This window comes from Mirounga angustirostris, unplaced genomic scaffold (genome assembly GCF_029215605.1).
Source record: "Mirounga angustirostris isolate CCGP_5_RB_7025 unplaced genomic scaffold, mMirAng1.0.hap1 SCAF_16, whole genome shotgun sequence".
NCBI lineage: Eukaryota > Metazoa > Chordata > Mammalia > Carnivora > Phocidae > Mirounga > Mirounga angustirostris.
In genome coordinates, this window is record NW_026991724.1 from 44037873 (window position 1) to 44065648 (window position 27776).

The 27776-nt window shown below is 37.7% G+C and overlaps 1 protein-coding gene across 5 annotated transcripts; it reads left to right on the top strand.

Annotated features, from left to right (window-relative positions):
• Window positions 1-14: 14 nt before the first annotated feature.
• ZNF146 (zinc finger protein 146) lies at window positions 15-25819 on the top strand. 5 transcript variants are annotated; one of them, XM_054511592.2, is made up of 5 exons: window positions 15-147; window positions 10056-10289; window positions 14299-14389; window positions 16422-16581; window positions 22729-25819. In XM_054511592.2, exon 5 carries the CDS (start codon window positions 23522-23524, stop codon window positions 24398-24400), a length of 879 nt encoding a protein of 292 aa, XP_054367567.1. In that variant the 5' UTR covers window positions 15-147; window positions 10056-10289; window positions 14299-14389; window positions 16422-16581; window positions 22729-23521; the 3' UTR covers window positions 24401-25819. The 5 variants fall into 5 exon arrangements, with proteins under 5 accessions (XP_054367567.1, XP_064437481.1, XP_054367568.1 ...); XM_064581411.1 differs by lacking the exons at window positions 14299-14389; window positions 16422-16581 and adding an exon at window positions 12846-12968; XM_054511593.2 differs by lacking the exon at window positions 16422-16581.
• Window positions 25820-27776: the final 1957 nt, after the last annotated feature.

Here is a 27776-nt window from a genome sequence, read left to right on the forward strand (position 1 = left end):
ACGGTGACCGTGCGGGCCGCGTCGCGGAGACTTCTGGGAGTGCTCGCTCGCCCTCGGAGTGCGCAGGCGCAGCGCGCCGAGTGGACATTTTGGTCTTTGTCCGCGGGTCAGTCCGGCCCCTGGGTCCACGTGGCGCGAAAGTAGGAGGTGGGATGTGGGCGTCTTGGGCCGGTCGGGTCGGGGAGGTTGAAGGGGAGGATTCTGGATCTGTTGGGGCGCGGCGCGAGGATGAGGAGTGGGTTTAAGAGCTTCTGGCCTACATGTGGGGTGGGGGTGGGGGTTTCTGAGGAGGGTTCCAGCGTGTGTGACCCTGAGTTTGTCCGTAAGTTTGACTGGTTGTCGGGATTATTGAGTGAGAAACTGGGTGCAGGATTGTGTATGGCTGCATCTGAGAGGGAGATGTAGGAGACTAGCACTGAGGTAATAATATCTGAGCCGCACTTCGCTTGTCGAAAGTGCTGATAATAACGGTGCCATCTTCGTGGAGTGTTTTTTATTTGAAGGGGGGAAAAAGCTAAGTGAGAACTGATTTAAAAGTGAATTTTTATATAAAAACACATTTACTTTTAATTGGAGTAGAATGCAGATCGCCGTGGTTTCTTCTTTTTTAAGCAAGCAAGACTATTTCGAAGGCACTTTTTGTTCGTGGGGGAGCTTGAGACGATCTCAAATCTCCTGATCTTCAGGGTATTTTAATAGGGCTGCTGTTAAGTCCTAGATTAAATGCCGACGTTGCACTTTGAGCAACAGCGTCATATAGCACAGAAAGCCCAGGATTAGAGTCAAGGGTTTGGAGTTCCAGGTTAGGTACGGTTATCTTCGTTCTTTGAAGAAAATTTAGTTGTTGGCAATGTTTATTTACTAGTCTGACCTAGTTTCTAGGTGTCTGACTCCTAAATGAATCGAGGTGTTTCCAAGTTGAATGGATTTTGTGAAGTAATAAAGACCGTTACTCCTTCTACAAAGATGATTTTTTTAAGGAATCCCCACAGTCATCCCTAACAGAATTTTAAATAATAAGAGTTAAAGTAATTGGGTGCCAATTTAATATTTACAGATCAACAGTCTCCAAATAAACAACAGCCAGAACACATAATAGAAGAGAACTATTTACAGTAACAATAAAAAAAGGAGAAACAGTATGCAAAATTATTAGAAAAGAACTTTAAAAAAAAAAGTGCTGAGAGGAATAATATATTAATTAGATACACCATGTTTTTAATAGGAAGACGTCATAAAGCGTGTGCAAATTTAAATAAATTTAATAATTCAATGTGATCGTAATAAAAGTATCTACAATTTTTGGGGGGGAGTGGGGGAATTAGATAAACTGACTATGCACCTCATATGGAGAAATAAACTAGAATAGCCAGTAAAACTGAAAAAGAAAAGCAGTTGGCTGTGGGGAGGTGGGAGCCCAGCGCTAATGTTTTTTTTGTTTGTTTTGTTTTTTGTTTTTCAATTCCAGTATAGTTAACATACAGCATTGTATGTTTCAGGTGTACAATATAGTAATGTAACAACTGTATATATTATTCAGTGCTCATCAAGACAAGTGTACTCTTAATCCCTTTCAGTTGTTTCACCCATCCCCCTACCCACCCACTTCCCCTCTGGTAACCATCTGTTTGTTCGCTGTAGTTAAGAGTCTTGTTTTTTTGGTTTGTGTCTTTTTTTTTTCCCTTTGTTCGTTTGTTTTGTTTCTTAAATTCCACATCAGTGTAATCATATGGTATTTGTCTTTGACTTATTTAGTTTAAGATTATGCTCTCTAGATCCATCCATCTAGTGGTAATGTATTTTAAAATATAAATCCTTAGAAATTAAAATCGTATTGGTGTTAGCATGAAGCAGGCAACATCTATAATTACAAATGTATTTTCTTTTTGGCATGACTGTTTCACATCTGGAAATTAATCCTACAAATGTACCTGCATTTGCATGAAATGATGTAGGTATGAAGTTGCTCATTGCAGATATAGGTAAAGATTAGCCATCACTGGGAGATTCATTTAATAAAATTAGGTCCATCTATACAACAGAATAATACACAAGTGTACAAAAGAATGAGGAGGAAGCTGTTTGTATATTGACACTGAAATAATTCTAAAATGTATTGTTCAGTGAAAACAAGATGCCAAATGTATGGTATGCTTCATTTGAAGTAAGAAGAGGCAGAAATAATATATGTTTGTATTTGTTTCCATTAGAAAACTCAAAAGATAGGCAAGAAACTAATAAAAGTGGCTATCTCTGTTTGGGGTGGTGGTACCGGGATAGGTAGGGCAAAGGCAAATAGCTTTTTTTTTTTTTTTAAGATTTTATTTATTTGAGAGAGAATGATTCACGCGTGGGGGTTGGGGGGCAGAGGGAGAGGGAGAAGCAGATTCCCTGCTGAGCACGGAGCTCAGTGGGGGGGGGGGGGGGCTCCATCCCAGCACCCTAGGATCATGACCTGAGCCACCCAGGTGCCTGGGCAAATAACTTTTTATGTTGGTTTTCTAAGTATATGAATTTAGTATTTAAAAGTTAAAGTTTTGTTTTGTTTTGTTTTTTTGTTTGTTTTTAAGGAGGACATAGGCCATGGAGCCAGACTGCCGTTAACTCAGAAGTCTGCCACTTTGTACCTTGATGTACTTAAACCTATGCCTGTTTATTTACTAATAGAAAATAATAGTATCTATTCATGGGGTGGTTGGTTGTGCAGATTAAGTAAGGAGTTCTAAGTTCTAAAAAATAGTGCCTGGTATGTAGTAAGTACTCGATAAATGATAAATAGCAGTATTATTACTATCTGCAAAATAATAGTTCTTTAGAAATAGTACAGCCATTTGTACTATTTCTGGTAGATATTTCTGAAAGATTCAGATATATAGATGTTCTTTTTTTATTTCCATGTTTAAACTTTTTTTTTTTTGACATTTCCTTTTATAACTGGAATGAGGAAGTTAAGATTTCTGTGTTCAAGTTACATTCATCTTTAGAAACCCATCATTATCTTTTTCATGAAAATGTTCTTTGATTTCTGTGGTTACTTTCTCATGGTTGTAATTCAGAACCTCTGATCATGTTTTTTAAAAATCCCAACTGTGACTTACTTTTGGCCAGAGTACATCAGAGATGATCTTCAAATTGCATAACATCAGGAGAGACATATCATTAGTGATTATATTTTTCCCTTTTTGACCAAAATGAAATCTTTATGATTTACTTTGGTACCATATGAATGTTCATTCCCCATTGATTTAATGGATGGTTTCAACACTGATAAATAATCCTTGGCTAAATCAGCTTCTTTAAGGGTTGGAAAGTGGTGATTTCCTAGTTTTTAAAATTCCTTTTACATTTATTTGATTGCAAACCTCAAATTGTTTCAAATTTTTCTGACTTGTAAGCATCATTATAAAGTTGTGTTCTAGTAACTAAAACTAGTTTTCTTTCTGATACTCATATTACCACAGTTTTAGTTGGTAGACATTCCTCCAGTCTGACTCCTAGTTCATTTTGACTTGCTGCCATTTAATTTGAAAACCTTCTTGCACTCCAGGCCCATTTTCTACCTTCCCTCTTAGCCTTCGGATTTGCCATTTCTCCCAAGGAGCTCTGGTTCCTTTTATTAGAGAATGGTATTAGAGCCCAAGATCTGGGTGCTGACGTTCTCATTGCTGCAGCAGTAATTTTGTTTCAAGGCATTTTGGTGATAGAGCTAGAAAATCCATTTTTAAAAATCATGAGTTCATATAAGTATTTCTAATTCAATTTAAATTTATGATATTTTTATCTAATAATTAGCTCCTAATTGTATTTCATAGTAAAAATTTTGAAACATGTTAACATAAAAGCTTATTTTCTTTGTTTTATCTTTCAATATAAGGAAAGTGGTTTCACAGTAACATTACTGGTATTAACAGTAACCATGAACATACTTTATCACATGAAATATTTCTTTGTAGCTATTTTGTCCCTAGAATGCATCCTACTAAAGATGTACAGTCAATTCTCTGTTCTAAAGTCTAAATCCTTTCTTTGGGGAACTTTGTTACTCAAGTTAATGTATAGTTGGGTTCATTTGTTTCCATTTGTTTTCAAGTTCAGGGACTGCTTTTTAAAAAATGAATTTGATTACTTAAAGACTAACTAATGGGGGCACCTGGCTGGCTCAGTTGGTAGAGCATGCAGGTCTTTATCTTGGGGTTGTGAGTTCAAGTCCGACATTGAGTATCGCGATTACTTTAAAAAAATTTAAAAATCTTAAAAAAACCAAAAAACAAAAAAATTAAAAGAAACTATATATTTATGTGATACAACAACAAAAGAAATACAACTCACAGTGATAACATCTCATTCTGCTTCCCTCACCCATCACATTCTTTGTCCCAGCCAAGTATAGTTTCTTCCATGTGTCCTGGAGATCTCTTTAATCATTATTATTTTTTTTTTCTTTTTAACTGCTGTATAAATAAGATGCCATTGTGTGTGTTTACCATAGTTGATTCAGTTGTTGGACATCTGTTGTTGGACATTTGGGTTGTTTTCAATCTTTTGCTGTTACTAATTGCAGTAATGAATAATTTTTTACCTGTGTCATTTTGGACTTATGCAGGAGGATCTCTAGATTGCCGTAAGTGGAATTGCCCATATAGCTAGGTACTTAACACTCTACTAGCAATGTACAAGAGCACCTTCTCTGCTAGAACCTTACCATTAGAGTATAGTGTTATTATTTTATTTTTTGCCAAAGGCATAAGTGAAAATTGGTATCTCAGTGTAGTGTTATTTACATCTCTTATAAGGGAGGTTGATTATCTTCCATATGTTTAAGGGCTTCATGTATTTATCTGGGAACTGTCTGTTCATATCCTTCTCATTTTTCTGTGGGGGGTCCCATTTTCTTCTAGTAGCTGTACATTAGAAAAGTTAGCCCTATATAAAATGAGTTGCAGTTTTATTTTCAAGTTTAAAAAATTTGTTTTGGTGTTCATTTTTCTTTTTTTAATTTTTTATATTTAACATTTGTTTAAAGATTTTATTTTTAAGTAATGTCTGCACCCAATGTGCGGCTTGAACTCACAACCTGGAGATTGAGTTGCATGCTCTTCTGACTGAGCCAGCCAGGCACCCCTCTTTTTTAAAAATTCTGTTGAATCAGGAGGGTTTTGTGGGTTTTTTTCATGTAGTTAGATTTATCAATCATTTATAGTCAAAGCCTTCACCAGTGCTTTCAAATCTTATAATTTTTATAGGGTTTCATTTTTATATTTATATGTTAGTCCATTTAGAGTTTATCCTGTTGTGTATATTAGGCATGCATCCTCTTTTTCCAGTTGGCTACCCAATTCTTCCAACTCCATTTATTAAAAGTTCTTAAGTTTACTATTTTATTTATTTGTTTTTAAGTTTATTTTAAAATTCCATTTTGATCATATAATAAATTCTCACACGTATTGGTCTATTTCTGGACTTCATAGTCTCATCCATCTTCCAGCCTGTATTCATATACCAATATTTATCTTTTTGTTATTGAATCTTTATAATTTTGGTGTAACTAGTCTGTTATTGCTTGTTCTTTTCAGAGTTTCCTAGCTATTCTTCTTTCTTTTTCAAGATTTTATTTATTTGAGAGAGAACGCACACGCATACACGTTTGTACGTGCTTCCAGAGGGTGGGAGGGGGAGAGAATCTCAAGCAGACTCCCTGCTGTGTGCGGGGCCCAGTCTCAGGACCCTGAGATCATGACCTGAGCCAAAATCAAAAGTCAGACACTCAACTGACTGAGCCACCCAGGCACCCCCTTGCTTATTTATTTTTCTTTTTTTTTTTTTAAAGATTTTATTTATTTATTTGACAGAGAAAGAGAGAGAGCACAAGTAGGCAGAGAGGCAGGCAGAGGGAGAGGGAGAAGTAGGCTCTCCGCTGAGCAAGGAGCCTGATGCGGGGCTCGATCCCAGGACCCTGGGATCATGACCTGAGCCGAAGGCAGCCACTTAACTGACTAAGCCACCCAGGCGCCCCGCTTACTTATTTTTCTATATAAACTTTAGAATTAACTTGTCTAGTTCTCGGGGGAAAAAGCTTATTTTTATTGGTATCGCACGAAATTTATACAATAACTTAGGAGAAAGGGACATTAGATCTTTATGATGTTAAATACTGTCCATGTACATGATATGTATTTTATTTATATGTTCCAGTTTCCTTTTGGGTCCTCTGGAGTGTTTAAATTTTTTTTCATAACAGGTTTTAGACCTTACTAACTTTATTTCTAGGTACTTTATTTTTTCTATTGCTGTTTTACAACAATGTCATTTGTCGTGGTATATGGGAAAGTTGTTGATTATCTATAAATTAATTTTATTTCCAGCTTAATTTACCGAATTATTGCTTATAATTATATAATACTTGAGACAGCATCCTTAATTTTATTAGAATGTAATAGAAGCTCCTCCAGTGTTTGTTTTTGCATTGGATAAGATGTTGGCTTCTGTGGTCAGATATAGATTATGATTACCTATATATACATTACCCATGCTGCCTGCAACTCTGGGGATGTGAGTAGAAACAAAAAGTTTAAGGCTGAAGCTACTGCTATGCCTCAGATGAAACAACCAGGAAAGATCACATTAATCAAGGAAAACAAAAATCCCCCCAAACTCTAATACTGCAGTCTTTAAAAAAAAAAATCAGGCAGAACAAAATAAGATGTCCATCCTTTTTTTTTTTTTTTTAAGATTTTATTTATTTATTTGAGAGAGAGAGAATGAGAGAGAGAGCACATGAGAGGGGGGAGGGTCAGAGGGAGAAGCAGACTCCCCGCCGAGCAGGGAGCCTGATGCGGGACTCGATCCAGGGACTCCAGGATCATGACCTGAGCCGAAGGCAGTCGCCTAACCAACTGAGCCACCCAGGTGCCCCATCCTTTTTTTTTTAAGATTTTATTTCTAAGTAATCTCTACACCCAGCATGGGGCTCGAACTCAGAACCTCAAAATCAGGAGTCACATGCTCTACGGACTGAGCTAGCCGGGCACCCCAAGATGTCTATTCTTACTTTCTTTTCATTCCCTCCTTTTGAGTGACCTTCTCTTCACCTAGTTTCTCTATCATTGTATTCTTTTTTTATTTTTTGTAATTTCAAGTTTTTATTGAAATTCCAGTTAACATATAATGTAATATTAGTTTCAGAAGTAGAATTTAGTGATTCATCACTTAACCTATAACACCCAGTGCACATCACAACAAATGCCCTCCTTAATACCCATTTAACCCGTTCCCTCACCCACTTCCCCTCCAGTGACCCTCAGTTTATTCTCTATAGTTAAGAGTCTGTTTTTATCATTGTGTTCTTTATATAGCTTTGCTTGCTTCTTAAAGTTCTAAAAATTAATTGTTTTCATTTTTTTCTTTGTTGCAGTATTTTTCATGTGAGTTTACTCAGCTGTTTGAAAGTTATGCTGTTTGCTTTCACTTTTTCTTGTAGTATCTTTGTATGGATACAGACAAAATATTTTGTTTACTCATGTTTGCATGAGATAGATTTTTTTTGAGACCATTACCAGGAAAAAGGAAACATAATAGCATTCTGTGCTTCAGAGTTTATGTGCCTCTTCTAGTGTTTAAAGCAAATGAGTTCCTCACCCTAACCTGGTTGAAGCCGACTTCTATCTCCCATCTCCCTGTTTTCCCATAATTCTTCACAGTACTTGCCTTCCAGAATGATAAATTCACTTTTAGAAGTTACTAAATCTGGGGACACCCTACTCCCAAGTACTTTTTAAGCATACTCCTGCTTTCCCCGCAGTCCTTTTTTGTTTAATCTAGGTCTTGTTTTATTAGATCCCTTTAGGGTGAGGCCTACTCATTCAGTAAAGAAATATTAGCTGCACAAATCTGAGCTTCTTAAGTTCTTAGAATCCCTCAAAGCATTCCCAGTTCTTCCTAGGCTTCTTTGCAACTTCCTGTTTAGGCCACTTGTGGGTCTGCCTTTGGTACATGGAGTTTGGGAGGGGTTTTTGGTTCTAGTTTTGTTGTTCATTATTAGACTCAGTTGCAGCAGTTCTCACACACTGTCATTCTGAGAATGAATATTTGCTAATTATTTCTGAGATCTGTTATTTCAAAGACTGTTCACCATTATGTAGTCTTTCTTGCTGTGCCTGCCATACTGTTGTGGTCCCTACACCATATCTACTATTTTGGGTGTTTGGGGCTACACTTAATATAATTTAGAGTGAACGTATTCTCTCTGCTAGTTTTACAAAAGATAATAGAGTGTGTATTGGCTGCCCACCACCCCCATTATTCTTGATATTTTGTATAGTTTTCAGAAGAAGTACTTGAAAGATTCAAAACTAAGCAGCCACCATGCTCCTTTGAAACCTTTCCTTGCCTCTTTGACTGTTGGGTGTTCCTAGGATTCTGTCCTTGATTATCTTCTACATATACTGTGTATATTCTCTAAGCAGTCACAGTCACATTCCACCTGTGTCTTCAGCAGCACTGATATTCTCACAGCTGATAAATTCCCATTTCCTTCCTGGGCTTCCTAGGCCTATTCTGAGCTCCTTATGTATATGCGCAGTTGCCTGCATGTTACTCAGAAACCTGACACTCTGGATGTCCAGAATATCAAACTTGATCTCCTTTCCCCTGCAGATTGTCTTCAGCCAACTCATTCTCCCCTATTTCTGTGTACGTTACTGTTTAAATTATGTTCTAAGCCCTCCATCTCTGCCACAGCCCAGCACAAAAATTGGTGACCAAGCTTTTTCAACATACATAGTAGATAGTGTGTATGTGTATAAGTAGTAACTCAGGTTTTTAGGATTTTGCTTTTTTTTTTATATGATTTCAACTTTATAGAAAAGTTGGATTAGTTCAGAAAGTCCCATATATCCTTTACCCAAATTTACCATTTACGTTTTGGTTTTTTGCTTTATTTTTCCTTCTTTCTTTGTCCAAATATTTGTGTGCATAATTTTTTTTAACCATTTGAGACTAAGTTGAATACATGCTTCCTTTATAAGTATTTCAGCATGAATTTTCTAAGAACAAGGACATTGTTTTTCATGACCGTAGTATGGTAACTAGAATCAGAAAATTTTTAACATTGACACATTGCTACTATTTAATACAAAATCCATATTCAAATTTTGTCAGTTGTCCCAATAATGTCCTTAAAAATTTTTTTTTTTTAAGATTTTATTTATTTATTTGACAGAGAGAGACACAGCGAGAGAGGGAATTCCACAAGCAGGGGGAGTGGGAGAGGGAGAAGCAGGCTTCACGTGGAGCAGGGAGCCCGATGTGGGGCTTGATCCCAGGACCCTGGGCCGAAGGCAGATGCTTAATGACTGAGCCACCCAGGCGCCCCTAGAGGACATTTCTAATACATAGTTTTAATCAGATTATAATACAAAGTAAATGTTAGGACTCCAGGAAAACTTTTTGCAACTTTATTCCTGAATACTGTAAGAATGATTTCCTATGCATTGTATCCTCGTGACTTAGTTCTGATAGGCATCCACTGCTGTTGTCATAGATGTGAGTATTAAATTCATCCAGGAGGGGCGCCTGCGTGGCTCAGTTGTTAAGCGTCTGCCTTCGGCTCAGGTCATGATCCCAGGGTCCTGGGATCGAGCCCCACATCGGGCTCCCTGCTCCGCAGGAAGCCTGCTTCTCCCTCTCCCACTCCCCCTGCTTGTGTTCCTACTCTCGCTATCTCTCTCTCTGTCAAATAAATAAATAAAATCTTTAAAAAAAAAAATTCATCCAGGAATAAGGGCCATGGTTAAAATCCACTCAGGAACCTATGTAGGAATGTGGTGGTACAGAACAGTAGCAACCAGTCATGTAAGGTATGAACAGCTTTCCTATGTAAGTGAAATTCTGAGAAATAATTCTTTTTTACCCCATTTCTGGATGTGTGGAAACTTAAATGGTTTAATGGGTATGGCTTTGAAATTCAGGTTTCAGATAGTCTTAGTCCCTTTGCTTATTATAATTGTGTGTGCTTTAATCTCTAAGGCAAAAGGTCATTACTTTGTTCTTTTTCACAGGGCTACTTCCTTGTGTACCTGGAAACTGCACCTGCCTCATCATTCAGAAGGCCTGGAGGCCCCAGGGCTCAGCCTGAGTTCTAGGATGGTACTTTGGCCCCCAGCATTAACATTCTAGTGCTGTGTCATTTCCCCAAAAGCAGGTTATAAACTGACCAAACTGTATGTGATCCTCTGTTGAATAAGAAGACACTCTGGATGGTGGAGAACAAAGTGGAAAGGAAATTTGTTCAGGTGAGTGAATGGCAAGGCAGGTCACAGTTGTTCAGGCAGCATTGATACCTTTGAAATACTCAGGGATGTTTTCTTATAGTCCCTAGACTTGGAGTATTTACTTGGTATGAATTCTTTAGATACCTGGATTACATTTACAGTCATGATTTTTTCTGCTTCAGTACTGTATTATTTAATCAGATTTTTTAGATGCCCCTCTTATCTCCATTCTGGATGTCAGCACTTCACACTTTATTTGTATTACCTCTGTGTGATTGTTCTCCCTTTCATTCATACCCTCATCTCATACCTCCCAATGTGTATAGACTTTTTTCCTCCCATGCATTGTCTTTTATAGGTCTTAAGTCTTTATATATTGTCTGACATTTAGGTTCCTTTTTATTACTTTCCACCTTCTTTCATTCTTTCAGTGGTTAAATGTCTCTGAGTTATGTTTTACATCTGTAATCATGCTTTCTCTTGTCTTCTTATCCCACCTTCTCCCCCATTACACATCAACAAACAAAGCCTCCCTTTCTCTTCCACCCCCATATACCTCTTTCAGAAGTTGTTGCCTTAGCGATCAGTTCTGCCCTTTTCTGCTGTATGTGCATATAAATGTTATGAGTCTTTGTTTGGTTTTTAATATAATAACATGAGCTTGTAAAAATTGTTGAACATCAAGGTGTACAGTGAAAAAGTCTCTTAACTCTTTACTTTAGTCCTATAGATTTTTTTCTAAAGATGCAGTCATGGGGCGCCTGGGTGGCTCAGTCCGTTAAGCGGCTGCTTTCGGCTCAGGTCATGATCCTGGGGTCTTGGGATCGAGCCCCACATCCGGCTCCCTACTCAGCGGAGAGCCTGTTTCTCTCTCTCCATCTGCCTGTCACTCTGCCTACTTGTGCTCTCTGTCAAATAAATAAATAAAATCTTAAAAAATATATATATATAAAGATGCAGTCATTTTTAAGAGTTTCACATGTAGCCTTCTTGAGGTAGTCTGTGAATAAACCAGCATATATTATATATCTATGCTATAAATATGAATATATACGTATGTAAGCCCTCACTTTTCCTTTTCATATAAATGGTAGTATGTATTCTGTTGGGTCCATAAATGGTAGTATGTATTCTGTTGGGTCCATAGTTGTTTTTGTTTGTTTTTGTTTTCTGGGAAGGACTCTTATCAACACATTTTATTTGACCTGTCTCCTATTTATGGACATTTAGGTTGTTTCCAGACGTATGCTTTTGAATACACAAGTGCATATATACTTATTTATATTGTTTCGCAGAGGTAGTACAGATACAACTATATAGTGATTTATCCTAAGTGGAAATGCTGAGTCAAAGTTATGTTTATTTATAGACTTGACAGAAATAAGCATGTTCTCAAAAGTAGTAAACCAATTTACATTTCTCTCGACATGGTATATTCATATAGTTGACAAGTATTTATTGAATGATATTATTAGGTACCATTTCAGTTACTAAGGAGATGTCATTGATTAAAGTTTTCAAAAATTCCTCCCTCCTGAGGAAGACACGCTGTGAGTAAATAAGTAAAAATATATGTTCTATCAGATGGTGGTAGTGCTCTGGAGAAAAATTAAAGCAAGGAAAACCAGCTTAGAGAAGGCCAGTTGGTAGTTATAATTTTTTTTTTAAAGATTTATTTTTTTGAGAGAGCGAGAATGAGAGAGAGAGAACATGAGTGGAGGAGGGTCAGAGGGAGAAACAGGCTCCTCGCTGAGCAGGGAGCCCGATGCGGGACTCGATCCCGGGACTCCGGGATCATGACCTGAGCCGAAGGCAGTCGCTTAACCAACTGAGCCACCCAGGCGCCCGGTAGTTATAATTTTAAATGAGTTGGTCAGGGAAAGGTCTCACTAAAAGCATGACGTTTGAAAAAAAAGATGTGAGGCATGTGCAAGTGAGGCATGTGGTATTTGATGGAAAAGCATTCAGCCAGAAGGAACAGAAAGTGTTAAAAGCCCTGAGGCTGGAGCTTGCTATTTTAGAAATACTGATCAGGGCAGAGTAGGCTGGCACACAGTGAGCACAAAGGAAAAAGAACAGGTTTGGTTAGGTAACAGGCCAAATCAGAGACTTTGACCTTTATTTTGAGTGATTTGGGAGACCATCAAAGGGTTTTGAGCAGAGGAGTGATAAGATCAAAATTATATTTTGGCTGTTGTATAGAAAATAAGGTATGGGGGGCCAAGGCTAGGAGATTAATCAGAGGCTATTGCAGTAATCTAGGTAAGAAAATGGTAGTAGTTGAGCTAGTGACAAGTCATATTCTTATATTTTATTTTTTTAAAGATTTTATTTATTTGAGAAAGAAAGCAAGAGAGAGAGAGAGAGATCACGAACAGGGGGAGGAGCAGAGGGGCAGAGGGAGAGAGAAAAGCAGGGAGCCTGATGTGGGGCTCCATCTCAGGACCCTGGGATCATGACCTGAGCTGGAGGCAGACACTGAGCCACCCAGGTGCCCCAGATTCTTAAGATATTTTAAAGAAATAGCTGACAGGATTGGCTGATAGACTGTGTTATTTTTATTTATTTATTTTTTAGGTTGTATTGTTTATAAGAGGAAGAGGAATCACACTGATAACTCCAGGGTTTTATCTAGAAGAGAATGAGTTAACATTTCCTGAGATAGGAAGACTTCAGGAATTTTGGGAGATAGATCAAGAGGTTTGTTTTGGACTTGTTGATTGTGACGTGTCTACTGATCATTTAAGTGCATATTCATATAGGCAGTTAGATATACAAGTCAGGAATTTAGGGAGATAGTTGTGACCTTCTGTTCTGCCGTACTAGTAAGTTCTTTATTTACTGATGGTGTCTCTGTATTTCCTTGCTCCATCCTACTTTCCCTACCATTTAGGGATGCTGGTGGGTCCACCAAGTCTTCTGTATCCAGCCTACATTCCTGGATTCTGTTACTAGAAACAAGGTGATGATTTGGCCCCTGAGGCTGTGCCTTATGTTTTCGGAGAGCACTGTGCCTGAGAACTCTTCCTAAAAAAACAGCAATGGCAGCTGCCTGCTAACTATCCTCATAAGATTTTAGAATTATAGCTACTTCCTACTCTTCTCAACAATGCAGTTTTCCCTTTTTTTTTTCTTCCCTGTTTTTCTTTATCCTTCACAGATGTGAAAAGTGGGCAGAGATGTTCTTATTTTACCCATTTTAGAAGAAAGGATCTATTTATGTCGTGTGAGTCACCCCTGTAGGAATTCTCTCGCACTTCTGCTTGATTGGTGCCTTGACCTGAGATGTTGCTTTATCTTTCTAAGTGTTTTCTTATCTTTTGCTTTTATTTTTTTCCCCTTTCTCCTCTCACTGGAGGTGGCTCCTAGAACACTGCATTCTGCCTTTCCTCCTTTTCTTTATAAATTAAATCCCAGAGACTCATTTTTTAAAAAGATTTTATTTATTTGAGAGAGAGTGTGTGTGTGCCTGAGTGCAAGTGGGGAGGAGCAGAGAGAGAGGGAGAAAGAATCTGAAGCGGACTCCATGTGCAGTGCGGAGCCTATCCCACAACCCGTGAGATCATGACCAGAGCCGAAACCAAGAGCTGATGCTTAACTGACTGAGCCACCCAGGCCCCCCAACACTCATTTATTGTGAAGTTAGAAGTAACTCTATAGTATCAGTTTTTATTTTTCCAGCCTTTCTGTCTTGCCCACCATAATTTTACCTGTTTATACGATAAACAACTGTCTGATTTGTTTCATTCTTTTTGTATCACTGAAGTCATTAATATAATACCCAAATTGGAGATTTCAGCTCATTATTTTCAGGTCCAGAGAGATTACCTAAAACCAATTTCATATTATGTCTGGATTATTTATTTTCTCATGATCTTTGAGATATGGTCAGCCAAGTCTTTAAAAAGATATACTTTAATCTTATCAAGAGAGGACATATTAACTAACCATGAATATAAATGTGAACGTATTTTCTTTATAATATTCTTTGAATCTTGGCTTTTGATTACGCAATGTTCTACCTATTCAGGTCCTACTTATCATTTAAACATGTTCCTCTTTTGTTGATCTCCCCTTCGACCATCCTGTTTCACATTTTCATGGAAATTCAAAAGTCCTGAGTAAGTTTTCTTACATGTTTTTATATTTTGGTATCTGGAGTCTATATTATAACCTGTTGAAAAGAAGGCCCATGTTCTGTCTCCCGTTTTGATTAAATATGAGATACTTATTAACTAATCTATGAATTGTTGTGGAAGGATTGTTATTGATCAATTCTTCTTTTTCAGTTTTTTATCCATGAACATTTTCAAATATTAAAATCTGAAAGAAGAGTACAGCATTCTCCCATATACCACTATGTAGATTCAATACTTATTTTGCTATGTCTGTTTTATGTGTCTCTCCCTGTGTATGCATATTTGTATGTGCTGAAACGTCATGACACTTCACCTCTAAAAAATTAAGTATTCATTGTCTAAAAATAATGGCATCATTCTACGTAACCAAAATATCATTACTCCTTAGATGGATTAGCTATAATGCCCTAATATGTAATAATTAGTCCATATTTAGATTTCCTCATTTATATCCAAAATACTTTTATAGCTTTAAAAAATTTTTGTTCTTTTTTTTTTTTTTCTTTAACTATACCCGGTGTGGAGTACAGCTTTTTCTAAAATGCCAGAATCCAGTCAAGGTTTAGACTTTGGATTTGGTTGTTGTCTTTTTAGTCTTTAAAATCTAAGTTCTCTCTCTTCCTTTTTTCTCCCATGGTATTGCCCCTGGCATTTAAAAAATTTCTGCCATCAGCCATTCAAAGAAAAGAGTAGAGTGACTAATACAATCCAGCATTTCAGGTTATAGTTAGGATGTTAAGACTTAGCTATATACAAATTCGGTTTAAAGATACTTAGTATGAAACATTTTAGGAAAAGTGAATCTGATTGTAATTAGAAGTTCAGGGAAAGATGTTCATAAGTAAGAGACAAGATTGGAGAAACCTTTTTAGGAGCATGTTATTGGAGCTGCTCTCAGGAGGTTCTGTAGATTCTAAGATGGTCAAAAAATAGGAGGGGTCAAGTTAAACCAAAGAAGGACATGAGGAACATAATATGCATAATTGTGATTCACTGATTGCATAATTAACATGCTTGACAGGCTCTTCCTCAGGTCTGGTGAATTTCTTTAAAATCTGTTCAGAATGCTCTTCTTCAGATACCTGTAAGGATCACTTTCTTCTTTTATGTCTTGAATCTTGCCTTCTCAGAGGCCACTCTATCTAAAATTAAAGCTCTACCCTTTTCTGATCTTTTTTCCATAGCAGTTACAGCTTTTTAACAAACCATCTTCTTTATTTATCTGTCCACTATAGTGTAATCTTGATGAGGACAGCGAATTTTGTCAGTTTTGGTCAATATTGTTTATCCCTAGAGCTTAGAAGTGTGCCATGCACAGAGTAAGGAAAGAAGGTATTTGTTGAATGAGTAATGAGAAATGTTTTGAGTAGCAGTTTTCAGACTTCCACTTTGTTTTTAATGACAGCTTTATTGAGATTTACTTCACATAACATAAAATGCATCCTTTTAGAGTATACAATTCAGTGGTTTTTAGTATATTCCCAAGTTGCACAACCATCACCACTAATTCCGGAACATTTTCATCCGCACAAAAAGGAAACTTGGTACCCATTAGCAATCACCTTTATATTCTTAAAACTTGAGGACCACCTGGATTTTAAAAATTTTCATAACAAGTAAAAGATCTGTATGTATGGTGACAGATGTTAACTAGACTTGTAACCATTTTGCAGTGTATACAAATATCGAATCCTTGTCGTACACCTGAACCTAAAGAACGTATAATGTTATGTCAATTATACCTCAATTACAAAAAGTAAAAGGAAAAAATAGTTAATGGTAGGGGCGCCTGGATGGCTTTTTAAAAAAATAGTTAATGGCAAATTTTATGTTGTGTGTTTTACCACAATGGAATATATAAACAAACATGAAGACCTTTTGGTTTATGTGGACTTTAGTGATATTTGCCTTATTTAAAAGTAAAATTGAGGAACTTTTAAAAGTGTATTTATTAAAAAATAATAATCCCATTACTTGTAAATTTAAATTATATTTCTTTTTTTTTTTATTAAAGATTTTATTTATTTGACAGAGAGAGGGAACACAAGCAGGGGGAGTGGGAGAGGGAGAAGCCGGCTTCCCGCTGAGCAGGGAGCCCGATGCGAGGCTTGATCCCAGGACTCTGGGATCGTGACCTGAGCCGAAGGCAGATGCTTAACGACTGAGCCACCCAGGTGCCCCTTAAATTATATTTCTTTCTTCCTTCCTTCCTTTCTTTCTTTTTTTAAAGATTTTATTTATTTATTTGACAGAGAGAGACACAGTGAGAGAGGGAACACAAGCAGGGTGAGTGGGAGAGGGAGAAGCAGGCTTCCCGCTGAGCAGGGAGCCTGATGTGGGGCTCGATCCCAGGACCCTGGGATAATGACTTGAGCCGAAGGCAGATGCTTAACGACTGAGCCATACAGGCGCCCCTAAATTATATTTCTTAATAAAAATAATTTTCCAGGGACACCTAGGTGGCTCAGTCAGTTAAGTGCCTTCGGCTCGGGTCATGATCCCAGGGTCCTGGGATCAAGTCCCACATCAGGCTTTTTGTTTAGTGGAGAGCCTGCTTCTCCCTCTGCCTGCCGCTCCCCCTGTTCATGCTCTCTCTCCCTCTCTCTCTGTCTTTCTCTCTGACAAATTAAAAAAAAATAATTTTTCAAAATGAAAAAGTTTAGTGAGAAGAGAGTCAGTGTTTGTCATATCTATATCTTTAATGTCTGGTTTAATAGAAGACAGCTAGATTTCTCATTTCTGCTGTTGTAACATGTTATCTTGGTTGACGTATATGAAAAAATTGTGACTTCGTACAGATGTAGTTAGAAAGGGAGAAATATTTCAGTAGCCTTTTCAGATAGTTGTGGATATTCTTTGGTACTACATTAACACCTGATAAATAATTTTTTCAAGATTAGCTGCAATATAGAATTTGAAACTCTGTATTTTTTTGTTTTCTTAGGTAAAATCTGTTGGTCTGTCTTAAAATTTGAGTGGGTCTCTTGCCCATGCATGACTTTTGAAACATCATGTATTGGTCAGTTAAGTTATACAGATCTTTCAAATATTAACATATCAAAGTCTTTTTTTTTTTTTTTTTTAAAGATTTTATTTATTTGACAGAGAGAGACACAGCGAGAGAGGGAACACAAGCAGGGGGAGTGGGAGAGGGAGAAGCAGGCTTCCCGCTGAGCAGGGAGCCGGATGTGGGGCTTGATCCCAGGACCCTGGGACCATGACCTGAGCCGAAGGCAGATGCTTAACGACTGAGCCACCCAGACGCCCCATATCAAAGTCTTTTAAGTATTGGGACCTATCAATCTCATGGTGAAGGATACAGATTTTCCAAAATTTTAATTTTTGTTTGAAAACTCAAATTTTATTGTTGGCAACATGTACTGTTCTTTGTTTTTCTTGAAATGATTCTCACTTCGTTCTGTCTCAAGAAAGTACCTGCCAAATAATACCCAAGTCTGAATAACCATAATTTGTAAGGCAGTCATTTATTAATTTATTGAAGTAAATTAATAGTGCTCCATGAAAAAAGTGACTAGTTTAGCTCACAACTTATTTAAGACACCTTTTTGAGACAACTATTATCCTTTCATGTAGAACAGAAGTATTTGTGTAGTATAAAATTTTATTTATTATACTTTTTTTTCTTTCATGGAATTTATATTTGTCATACTTTTGTTTCCTTGGTTTTCTGTATTTAGCACAGACTCCATAGAATAGTTAAAAGCTCTCTAAATACTAGTTTCCACATGGTCAAATGCACTGGGAAATTTTTTTTCCCCATGGAGATTTACCTGTAGAATTTTTGTCCTTCTGCCCCAGTCAGAACTGGCTGTACTTTGACCTGATAGCTCTTATCTTGTAGTTTTTCATCAACATTATCAAAGATTTTTTTTCATTTGTTTTCCCCATGCTTTATCCCCTTTCTTGGATTCTGTATCACCTTCTCTGCCTACTAATTTGGTGGAGCTCATCTAGTAGCATCCTGAGAGGAAAGGTGCATTGAGATAAAATTTTTTAACATTTGCATACCTGAAAAATGGCTTTGTCCCATTAGATTGGTAGGCTAAGCTTAGAATTTTCCCTCAGAGTTTTGTCTTTTTTAGCTTCTCGTTTTTCTGTTGAGAAATTTGGTGACATTCTGATTCCTGTTCCTTTCGGTGATACATATCTACGTGTAGTTGGGTGATATATATGTGTGTGTGTGTGTACATATATAATAGTTTTTTTTTTTTTATTTATGGCCTCTTTTTCTTTTGAAATACCATGGTGATACATGTAGGTATGCATCTTGTTTTCATCATGCAAGGTACTAAGTGTGCCCTTTAAGTCTAGAGATTCATGGCTTACAGGAGAGGAAGCTTTTTTTGGTTTTGTTTTTCTTTGAGTATTTAATCAGTGTTCTTTTGTTTTCTGGAACTTACTTCACTCAGCTAATATGTTACCTTGGTTTATGCTCTGAATTTGTCTTTTAAAAAAATTTATTGAGGTCTAATTCACCCACAACATTATATTAGTTTTAGATGTACAATATATTTTTTTCCCTAAGATTTTATTTAAATTCAAGCTAGTTAACATACAGTATATTATTAGTTTCAGGGGTAGAATTTAGTGATTCATCAGTTGCAAATAACACCCAGTCCTCATTACATCAGGTCCCCTCCTTAATGCCCATCGCCCAATTACCCCATCCCCCCACCCACTGCAACATAATTGATGCTTGTATATATTATGAAGTGATCACCACAGTAACTCTAGTTAGCATCTGTCAACACACATGGTTAAAGAACTTTTTTTTCTTCCGATGAGAACATTTAAGAACTACTCTCTTAGCAACTTTCAAATATGCAATACGGTATTCCTAACTGTAGTTCCCATGCTGTACATTACATCCCCATGACTTATTTCATAACTGGAAATTGTACCTTTGACCCCTTTCACCCATTTTGCCCACACCCCAACCCCACCTCTGGCAACCATCAGTATGTTCTCTATCTATGAGCTTGGTTTGTTTAAGATTCCACATAGAGGGGCGCCTGGGTGGCTCAGTTGTTAAGCATCTGCCTTCGGCTCAGGTCATGATCCCAGGGCCCTGGGATCGAGCCCCGCATCGGGCTCCCTGCTCGGTGGGAAGCCTGCTTCTCCCTCTCCCACTCTCCCTGCTTGTGTTCCCTCTCTCGCTGTCTCTCTCTGTCAAATAAATAAATAAAATCTTAAAAAAAAAAAAAAAGATTCCACATATAAGTGAGATCATACATTGTGTTTGACTTCTTTGACTTACTGTAATATCCTCAAGTTCCATCCATGTTGTTGCAAATGGCAAGATTTCATTCTTTTTAATGGCTGAATAATATTCCATTGTATGTGTGTACCGCATTGTCTCTGTTCATCCATTGATGGACATTTAGATTGTTTCCATAACTCGGCTGTTGTAAATAATGCTGCAGTGAACATGGGGGCACATATATCTTTTTGACTTAATGTTTTCATTTTCTTTGGATGTATAACCAGAAGTGAATATGGTTAGTTCTATTTTTAATTTTTTTTTTAAAGATTTTATTTACATTTGACAGAGACACAGCGAGAGAGGGAACATAAGCAGGGGGCGTGGGAGAGGGAGAAGCAGGCTTCCCGCGAAGCAGGGAGCCTGATTCAGGGCTCGATCCCAGGACCCTGGGATCATGACCTGACCCAAAGGCAGACGCTTAACAACTGAGCTGCCCAGGTGCCCCTATTTTTAATTTTTTGAGTAACTGGCATTGAATTTTTTTTTTTTTTTAGATTTTATTTTTATTTTTATTTATTTTTTAAAGATTTTATTTGTTAGAGAGTGAGCAAGAGAGAGCAGGGGCAGAGGGAGAGGGAGAAGCATACTCCCTACTGAGCAGGGAGCCCAACGTGGGGTTTGACCCCAGGACCCTGGGATTATGACCTGAGCCAAAGGCAGACACTCAACTGACTGAGCCACCCCGGCACCCCTAAGATTTTATTTTATTTTATTTTTATTTTTTATTTTTTTAAAGATTTTATTTGTTTATTTGACAGAGACAGAGACAGAGCAGGAACACAAGCAGGGGGAGTGGGAGAGGGAGAAGCAGGCTCCCCTCTGAGCAGGGAGCCCCATGTGGGACTCAATCCCAGGACCGTGGGATCATGACCTGAGCTGAAGGCAGCTGCCCAATGACTGAGCCACCCAGGCGCCCCCTAAGATTTTATTTTTAAGTAATCTCTGCACCCAACATGGGGCTCAAACTCACAACCCCAAGATCAAGAGTCTCATGCTCCACCGTCTGTGCCACCCAGGTGTCCCTGAATTTGTCTTCTTAAAGCTTCTTCCGGGAAATACTTGTCACTTGGGCTTATATTTCATTGGCCAAACAGGTTAGCTGGCCATGCCTGAGTTTGCTAGGGTGAAGTACTATAATCCTTCTCCAGTAAGAGGACCCTGTTAATTAGTGAATAATACAGTCTAACTTCCCACTCCCCATCTTAATTTCAAAGGAACTTTTTGTTTCTTGCTTATAGAACCAGATTATTGTTTCACTGATAAAATATCATCTGTCTGATTGGTTTTAGGTTTTGTTGCTGTTTATTGTTCCTTACCTATATTTCTCAGACATTCTTATTTTTTCTTTTGATGTTGATCTGTCTTATTAGTAGGGGTTCCTCAAATGTGTTTGAAATATTGGCTGCGACCATATTTAAGACTGATCCACTAAAAGGTGATCACAAGTTCTTTCATGCCTGGTTGCTTCTAGTCATCTGGTAGGTTTCAGTGAATCAAAAGTAGAATGCCATTGGGTAGGGTACCTGGGTGGCACAGTTGGTTAAGTGTTTGACTCTTGGTTTTGGCTCAGCTCATGATCTCAGGGTCGTGAGATCCAGTGAGGTCGTGTCAGGCTCTGTGCTCAGCAGGGAGTCTGCTTGAGATTCTCTCCTTCTCCCTTGGCCCCTCCCACTCGTTCTCTCTCTCTCTCTCAAATAAATCTTTAAAAAAAAAAAAAAAGTGCCTGGCTGGCTCAATTGGTGGGCTTGTGACTTTTGATCTCGGGGTTGTGAGTTCAAGCCCCATGCTGGGTGTAGAGATTACTTAAAAATAAAATCTTAAAAAAGTGGGGGAGGGGAATGCCTTATGGACCAGGGTCTCCACAGAATGATTATACTGCTTTACCCACACAAACCCTGATGTGTCCAGGTCCTTTGTTTTGGTCCAAAAAAAAAAAAGAGAGAGAGAGAGAGTACAGATGACAGATAACATCTTGGAGGGGTATCTACTGAGTTTTTTCATGGGCTTTTCAGGTTTTTCAGAGAAGGAGCCTTTCATACCCTGCTCACAGGTATATATTACGAAGGCCAACCCTTTTTGGCATGAGCTACAGACTGTCCTGGAGGGCTCACCATATTATGTACAGATTTAATCCCATTGATTTCAGTGTAGCACCTCTCCCTTATCATCTCTTACTGGATGTCCCTGAGCCTGGAGCTTCTCTGATTAAATTTCTGCAAAGAATAATTTCCATTTCCTACAAAGGAGTCGTCCTACTGGGAGGGTAGTGCTCCAACTGCACTTTATATAATCTTTTTTTCAGCTACCATCCTTTATTCCTTCTTTTGAGGTACTTGATTCCCTTCATTTCCTTAGTCTTTCTGATATTTTGTGGCATAAATTGGTTTGACATTGGCATCTTCTGCAGTATCTTTACATACTTAAACTTCCTCAGCTCTGCTGTGTTGAAAATCTTTTGTGTGCTCTTATGTTATCAGGAAATTTGTTAATGTCTGTGTGTATTGATGTCTCTAGTCCTGTCCATTTTTTCTTGTGAGCTTGTACCATTTTCCCTTTTCTTGTCTTTAATTGGAGTTTTGGAAGGAAGCAGTTGTTGGTTAATTCCTTTCCTTTTCTTAGACATCCTGGGAGACTTTCTCAATTTTATGTCATCTTTTTATCCTACTTGTTAATTCCTCATTGTTGGTTACATTCAGTTTGCTGAACTAAGAAATGGGAAAGGTTATTTTTCAAGAGTAATCCTTAAGCTCTGTGTGCCCGTGAATGTTAATTTTCTATGCAGATATCCTCCACAAGCGTTTCCTTCTCAAAAGTTATTTGGTGACATTGGTCATGAGGATTTTTTCATACTGTGAGGTGGGCTTCCAGAGTTCATCCCAAAAGCACAATCCAAAATTTTATTACTAGTAATGGGAAAACTCATAAATAATGGTAACATAAAGCTAACATTATCGAGTGCTTACCATTTGTCAGCCACAGTACTAAGCACTTTATACATTCGCTCCTTTAAATGATGATTCTTTGTACTCCATTTTAGAAGAAGCCTGAGAAGATGATGAGCAGCTAGAGAGGCAACAAGACTTGGGAAGGAAGTTGCATCCATCTCCAGTAAAGACTGAGGAAAAACAAAAAGCAGTGAATATAAGAAAATTGGAAAAATACTTCCTCTGATCTCAGACATTATATCTTTTAAGGGCAACATCTTTTTCAACTTACCTAGAAAGAATTTGAAACACAGTTTAGCTTATAATCATGAGGGAAGTTGTGTAGGAAGGAATCATCAACTTCATTTAGTTTGGAAATCCTGCCACAGCTTATTCTTTATGGTAATAACCCCCTTTAAGTGTAAGTCAGTGTGGAAATGCCTTAGTTAAAAAAGTTTGAACGCTTTCTGAAAACAGAGCATTCATACTGGCGAGAAACCCTATGAATTTACTGATGTGGGAAAACTTTCACTCACATGTCACACCTCATTAAATGTAGAAGTCAGGCTGGAGAGAAACCCTGTTCTAAGGAATACTGAGGAGCCTTTAGCTAGATGACAGATCTCATTGAGCAGAAGAAAACTTTTACTGGAGAGAAACCAGTGAATATAACAAAACCTCATTGAGCATTAGAAAATTTATACTTGGAGACAAAGCTTGTAATGTACTGTGTATTATAAAGTTTTCTCTTGAATTTTATCCCTTTACATTTGAAAGGTCATACACACAGAGAAGCCCTTCAAATGTAAGAAATGTGGAAATACCTTCAGCCAAAAGTAAATCCTCATTCATCAAAAAATTCATACTGCAGAGAAACCTTGTGAATGTGGGAAAGCTTCCATTCAGATGTCACACCTCAGTCAGCAGAGAATTTGTAGTGGGGAAAACCCCTTTGCTTGTAAGGTATGTGGGAAAGTCTTCAGCCACAAATCAAATCTCACCGAGCATGAGCATTTTCATAATAGAGAGAAACCTTTTGAATGTAATGAATGTGGAAAAGCCTTTAGCCAAAAGCAGTATGTCATTAAACATCAGAACACCCATACTGGAGAGAAGCTTTTTGAATGTAATGAATGTGGAAAATCCTTCAGCCAGAAGGAAAACCTCCTTACCCATCAGAAAATTCACACTGGAGAGAAACCTTTTGAGTGTAAGGATTGTGGGAAAGCTTTCATTCAGAAGTCAAACCTCATCAGACACCAGAGAACTCACACGGGAGAGAAGCCTTTTGTATGTAAGGAGTGTGGAAAAACCTTCAGTGGCAAGTCTAACCTTACTGAGCATGAGAAAATTCATATTGGAGAGAAACCCTTTAAATGTAGTGAATGTGGAACAGCTTTTGGCCAGAAGAAGTACCTCATAAAACATCAAAACATTCACACTGGAGAGAAACCCTATGAATGTAATGAATGTGGAAAAGCCTTCTCTCAACGAACATCGCTTATTGTACATGTGAGAATTCATTCAGGTGATAAACCTTATGAATGCAATGTATGTGGAAAAGCCTTCTCTCAAAGTTCATCTCTTACTGTGCATGTGAGAAGCCATACAGGTGAGAAACCCTATGGTTGTAATGAGTGTGGGAAAGCTTTCTCTCAGTTCTCAACCCTTGCTCTGCATTTGAGAATACACACAGGTAAGAAGCCTTATCAATGTAGTGAATGTGGGAAAGCTTTTAGCCAGAAGTCACACCACATTAGACATCAGAAAATTCATACTCATTAAAAACCATGTAAATATCTTAAAAATTGGAAAGCATTGACTAAGAATTTAAGCCTCGTAGCACATCAGAAATAATCATGCTCAAGGAAAGTATCACAAATGAGGAAAACAAAAGCGAAAAACGTCCTGGACACCAGGGAATTTATACTGAAGAGAAAGACATTTGTATGATAAAAATCCTGCACCCAACAAAAAAGCTGATGGTGCAGGTAATGCTGAAACTTTAGATGCATTTCCACTAAAATTGGGAATGGGAAACATGCTTCTTATTGCTGTCTGCATAGATCTGGAGATTTTCACCAATGTAATAAAAAAATAAGTTGTAAGTTTTGGAAAGGAAGAGACTTTTATATTGATTTAGCAGAACAGAAGAGATTCTGGAAACACCTATGCATTTATTAGAATTTAGACTATGATAGAAATGGCAATGGGAGGTGAGAAGATAATGAGACTATGTAAACAATGATTTGGAGGTAATCTGTTCTCCAAGGAAAAAAACAAACTATGAACTATATATACACCAAGGTAAGATCCAAGAAGATAAAAACAGGAATATGAAAAAGCTACATACTGAAATGGTTATGACCTTGGGAGTAGGGAAACATTCCTTATAACAAGTTTAAGAATACCTAGAAATTCTGAGTTTGTATGCTTAGGAAATATATACCAGTCTATTTACTGTGGCATGATTTGTAGTAGCCATAAGTTGGAAACAACTTAAATGCCCATCGGGAACAAAATGGAAAATACTTAATGATGAAAGACTGTATATCTGTAAAATTTAACAAGCAAGATCTACATGTATTACAGAGAAAGATCTCAAAAATCATGTTGAAGGGGGAAAATGAAGTTGCAGAATAACACATATATTACAATGACATTTTTGTAAATTTTAAAACTTTTCTCACAAAATTCAGTACTATGTATTGGTAATGGATACATATATGTATGTATGTTTTTAAAATGTTTTTGAAATGGATTGGAAGATACAGACCAAACTCTTGATAGTGGTTGCTTGTGAAGAGTGGAGAAGGGAAAGGGGATGAGTGTGGGAGGGATGGGATGGGGACTGTTTAAAGGGACTTCAATTTTATATATAAACATCCATTTCTCTTAAAAAAGACTGCAAGTAAATATATCAAAATACTGGATAATTCTGGATTGTGGTATATGGATATCTTGTCTTATTTTTTGTACTTTTCTGTATTTTTAAATTTTCTCAAAATTAATAAGAATGGGGGTGAGGATGGGAACACTGTACCTGTAGAAATCATGTTCTAATGGATTCATTCCCAATCAAGTACTAAACTTTTTATAGAAAATATTTCTAAAATTTTATCAATAATGAGTGGATGGACTTGCTCTCTATGTAATACGAAATTATCTATTTTATTAAAATTAAAAATGACAGCATAATCCAAATCTGTTTTATTTTTACATGTTATGGTGTGCACTGTATGGTCTGTCTTTACATTTCTAACATTACTTTGCAACATACCATTTGAGCTTAGAAATTTTTAAGAACTTTTAGTTCAGTAAGTGTACATGCACATACTTCATATAACTTGTCTTTTTCAGATAAACTGATTTTGGAATACCAATTTTGCTGTCCTGTACATTTTCATGAGAACAGCTTAAGTTTTGGGAGAACGTGGGTGGCTCAGTTGGTTAAGCTTCCAACAATGAGCTCAGCTCAGGTCTCCCCTCCCCCCTTAAGATTTATTTATTTATTAAAGAGAGTGGCGGGGTGCAGAGGAAGAGGGAGAGAATCTTTGAGCAGACTCCTAGGTGAGTGTAGAGCCCAATGCTGGGCTCCATCCCCAAACCCTGAGATCATATCCTGAGCTGAAATCAAGAGCCGGGTGCTTAACTGAACCACCCAGGCACCCCAAATCTTAGTCCTTTTTAATATGAAGTCCCCCACCCCCCTTTTTTAAAAAGGTTGTTCTATATTAATCTACTGAGGAATTATACCGCATGTTTGTACACCATTTTATTTTATTTATTCATTTGAGACACAGAGCATGAGCAGGGCGGGGAGACAGAGGGAGAGGGAGAAGCAGGCTCCCTGCCGAGCCAGGAGCCCAACGTGGGGCTCGATTCCAGGACCCTGGGATCATGACCTGAGCCGAAGGCAGACGCTTAACCATCTGAGCCACCCAGGCGCCCCTGTACACCATTTTAAAATTGCCTCCATTTTATCACCTGCCAGTTAAGAAAAATATTGTATATAAGATTTTAGTCCTAAAACATTTTCCTAAAGTATTTTTTTCTCTTTAATCTGTCTTGCTTCACTTAACTCTTAACTCTGCTCCTGTTTGTGCAGCTTTGGAGTCAACAGTAATTAAAGCCTGACCCTAAGACAAAACCAGGGGAATGCCTTATGTGTTCACTGGCTATGGCCTAGGACTCCTCCCCCACAGAGCAAAACTGGTTGTATTGACCCATAGAGGAAAATTGAATCTGAAGTTCAGAATTGTTATTACTCAGCATGTCAGGAGGTGGGTGATCTGAACCCCCAAGTACGTCTATCTTACTTCATTCTAATTGGTAAGGGACTTGACAGTTGGACACCTGAATCATTAGACAAGATTTGTAAGATAAATCTTGGTTAATCCCACATTGCCTGGATAAATACCTTCTATAATACCCAAACCATGTAAGGGCCACTAAACAGTCTCCTTTATTTACCCCAAGCACAACAAAAAACCTCTAAAATGTCCTAATTATCGGTCAACCTTAATCTACCATTTAAGGTATTCCTTAGTTGTGTCTGTTACGGTAAGCAACACTTTCTTTGCTTTCCTTGATTGCATATGTATTTCAAATTTAAGGTGTTCTGTGTCTAAAATACTAGCTCCAACACAAGCTTTTTTGTGAAAAAAACTGGCTTTGTAATGTTACTATTTTCCACCAATGAATAACAAAGTTAAATGTGATTTTGTCCTACAAAGTAGTGATAACATAAGCTGGCATTTATTTAGCCTTACTTTTTTTCCCCCAGTGTTTTCATCAAAGTCAGTGATTCTTAAACTTCAGTGTACATTAGAGTCACCGAAAGTGCTTGCTGCTTGAGCTTTACCTCCAGAGGTGCTGATTCAGTAAATCTGAAGTGGGAGCTGAGAATTTGTATTTCTTTTTTTTTTTTTTAAAGATTTTGTTTATTTGACAGAGATACAACGAGAGAGGGAACACAAGCAGGGGGAGTGGGAGAGGGAGAAGCAGGCTTCCTGCTGAGCAGGGAGCCCGATGCGGGACTGGATCCCAGGACCCTGGGATCATGACCTGAGCCGAAGGCAGAAGCTTAACGACTGAGCCCCCCAGGTGCCCCTTTTGCAAACTTTTTTGACAAATACTTGCTTACCACCTATTACATGCT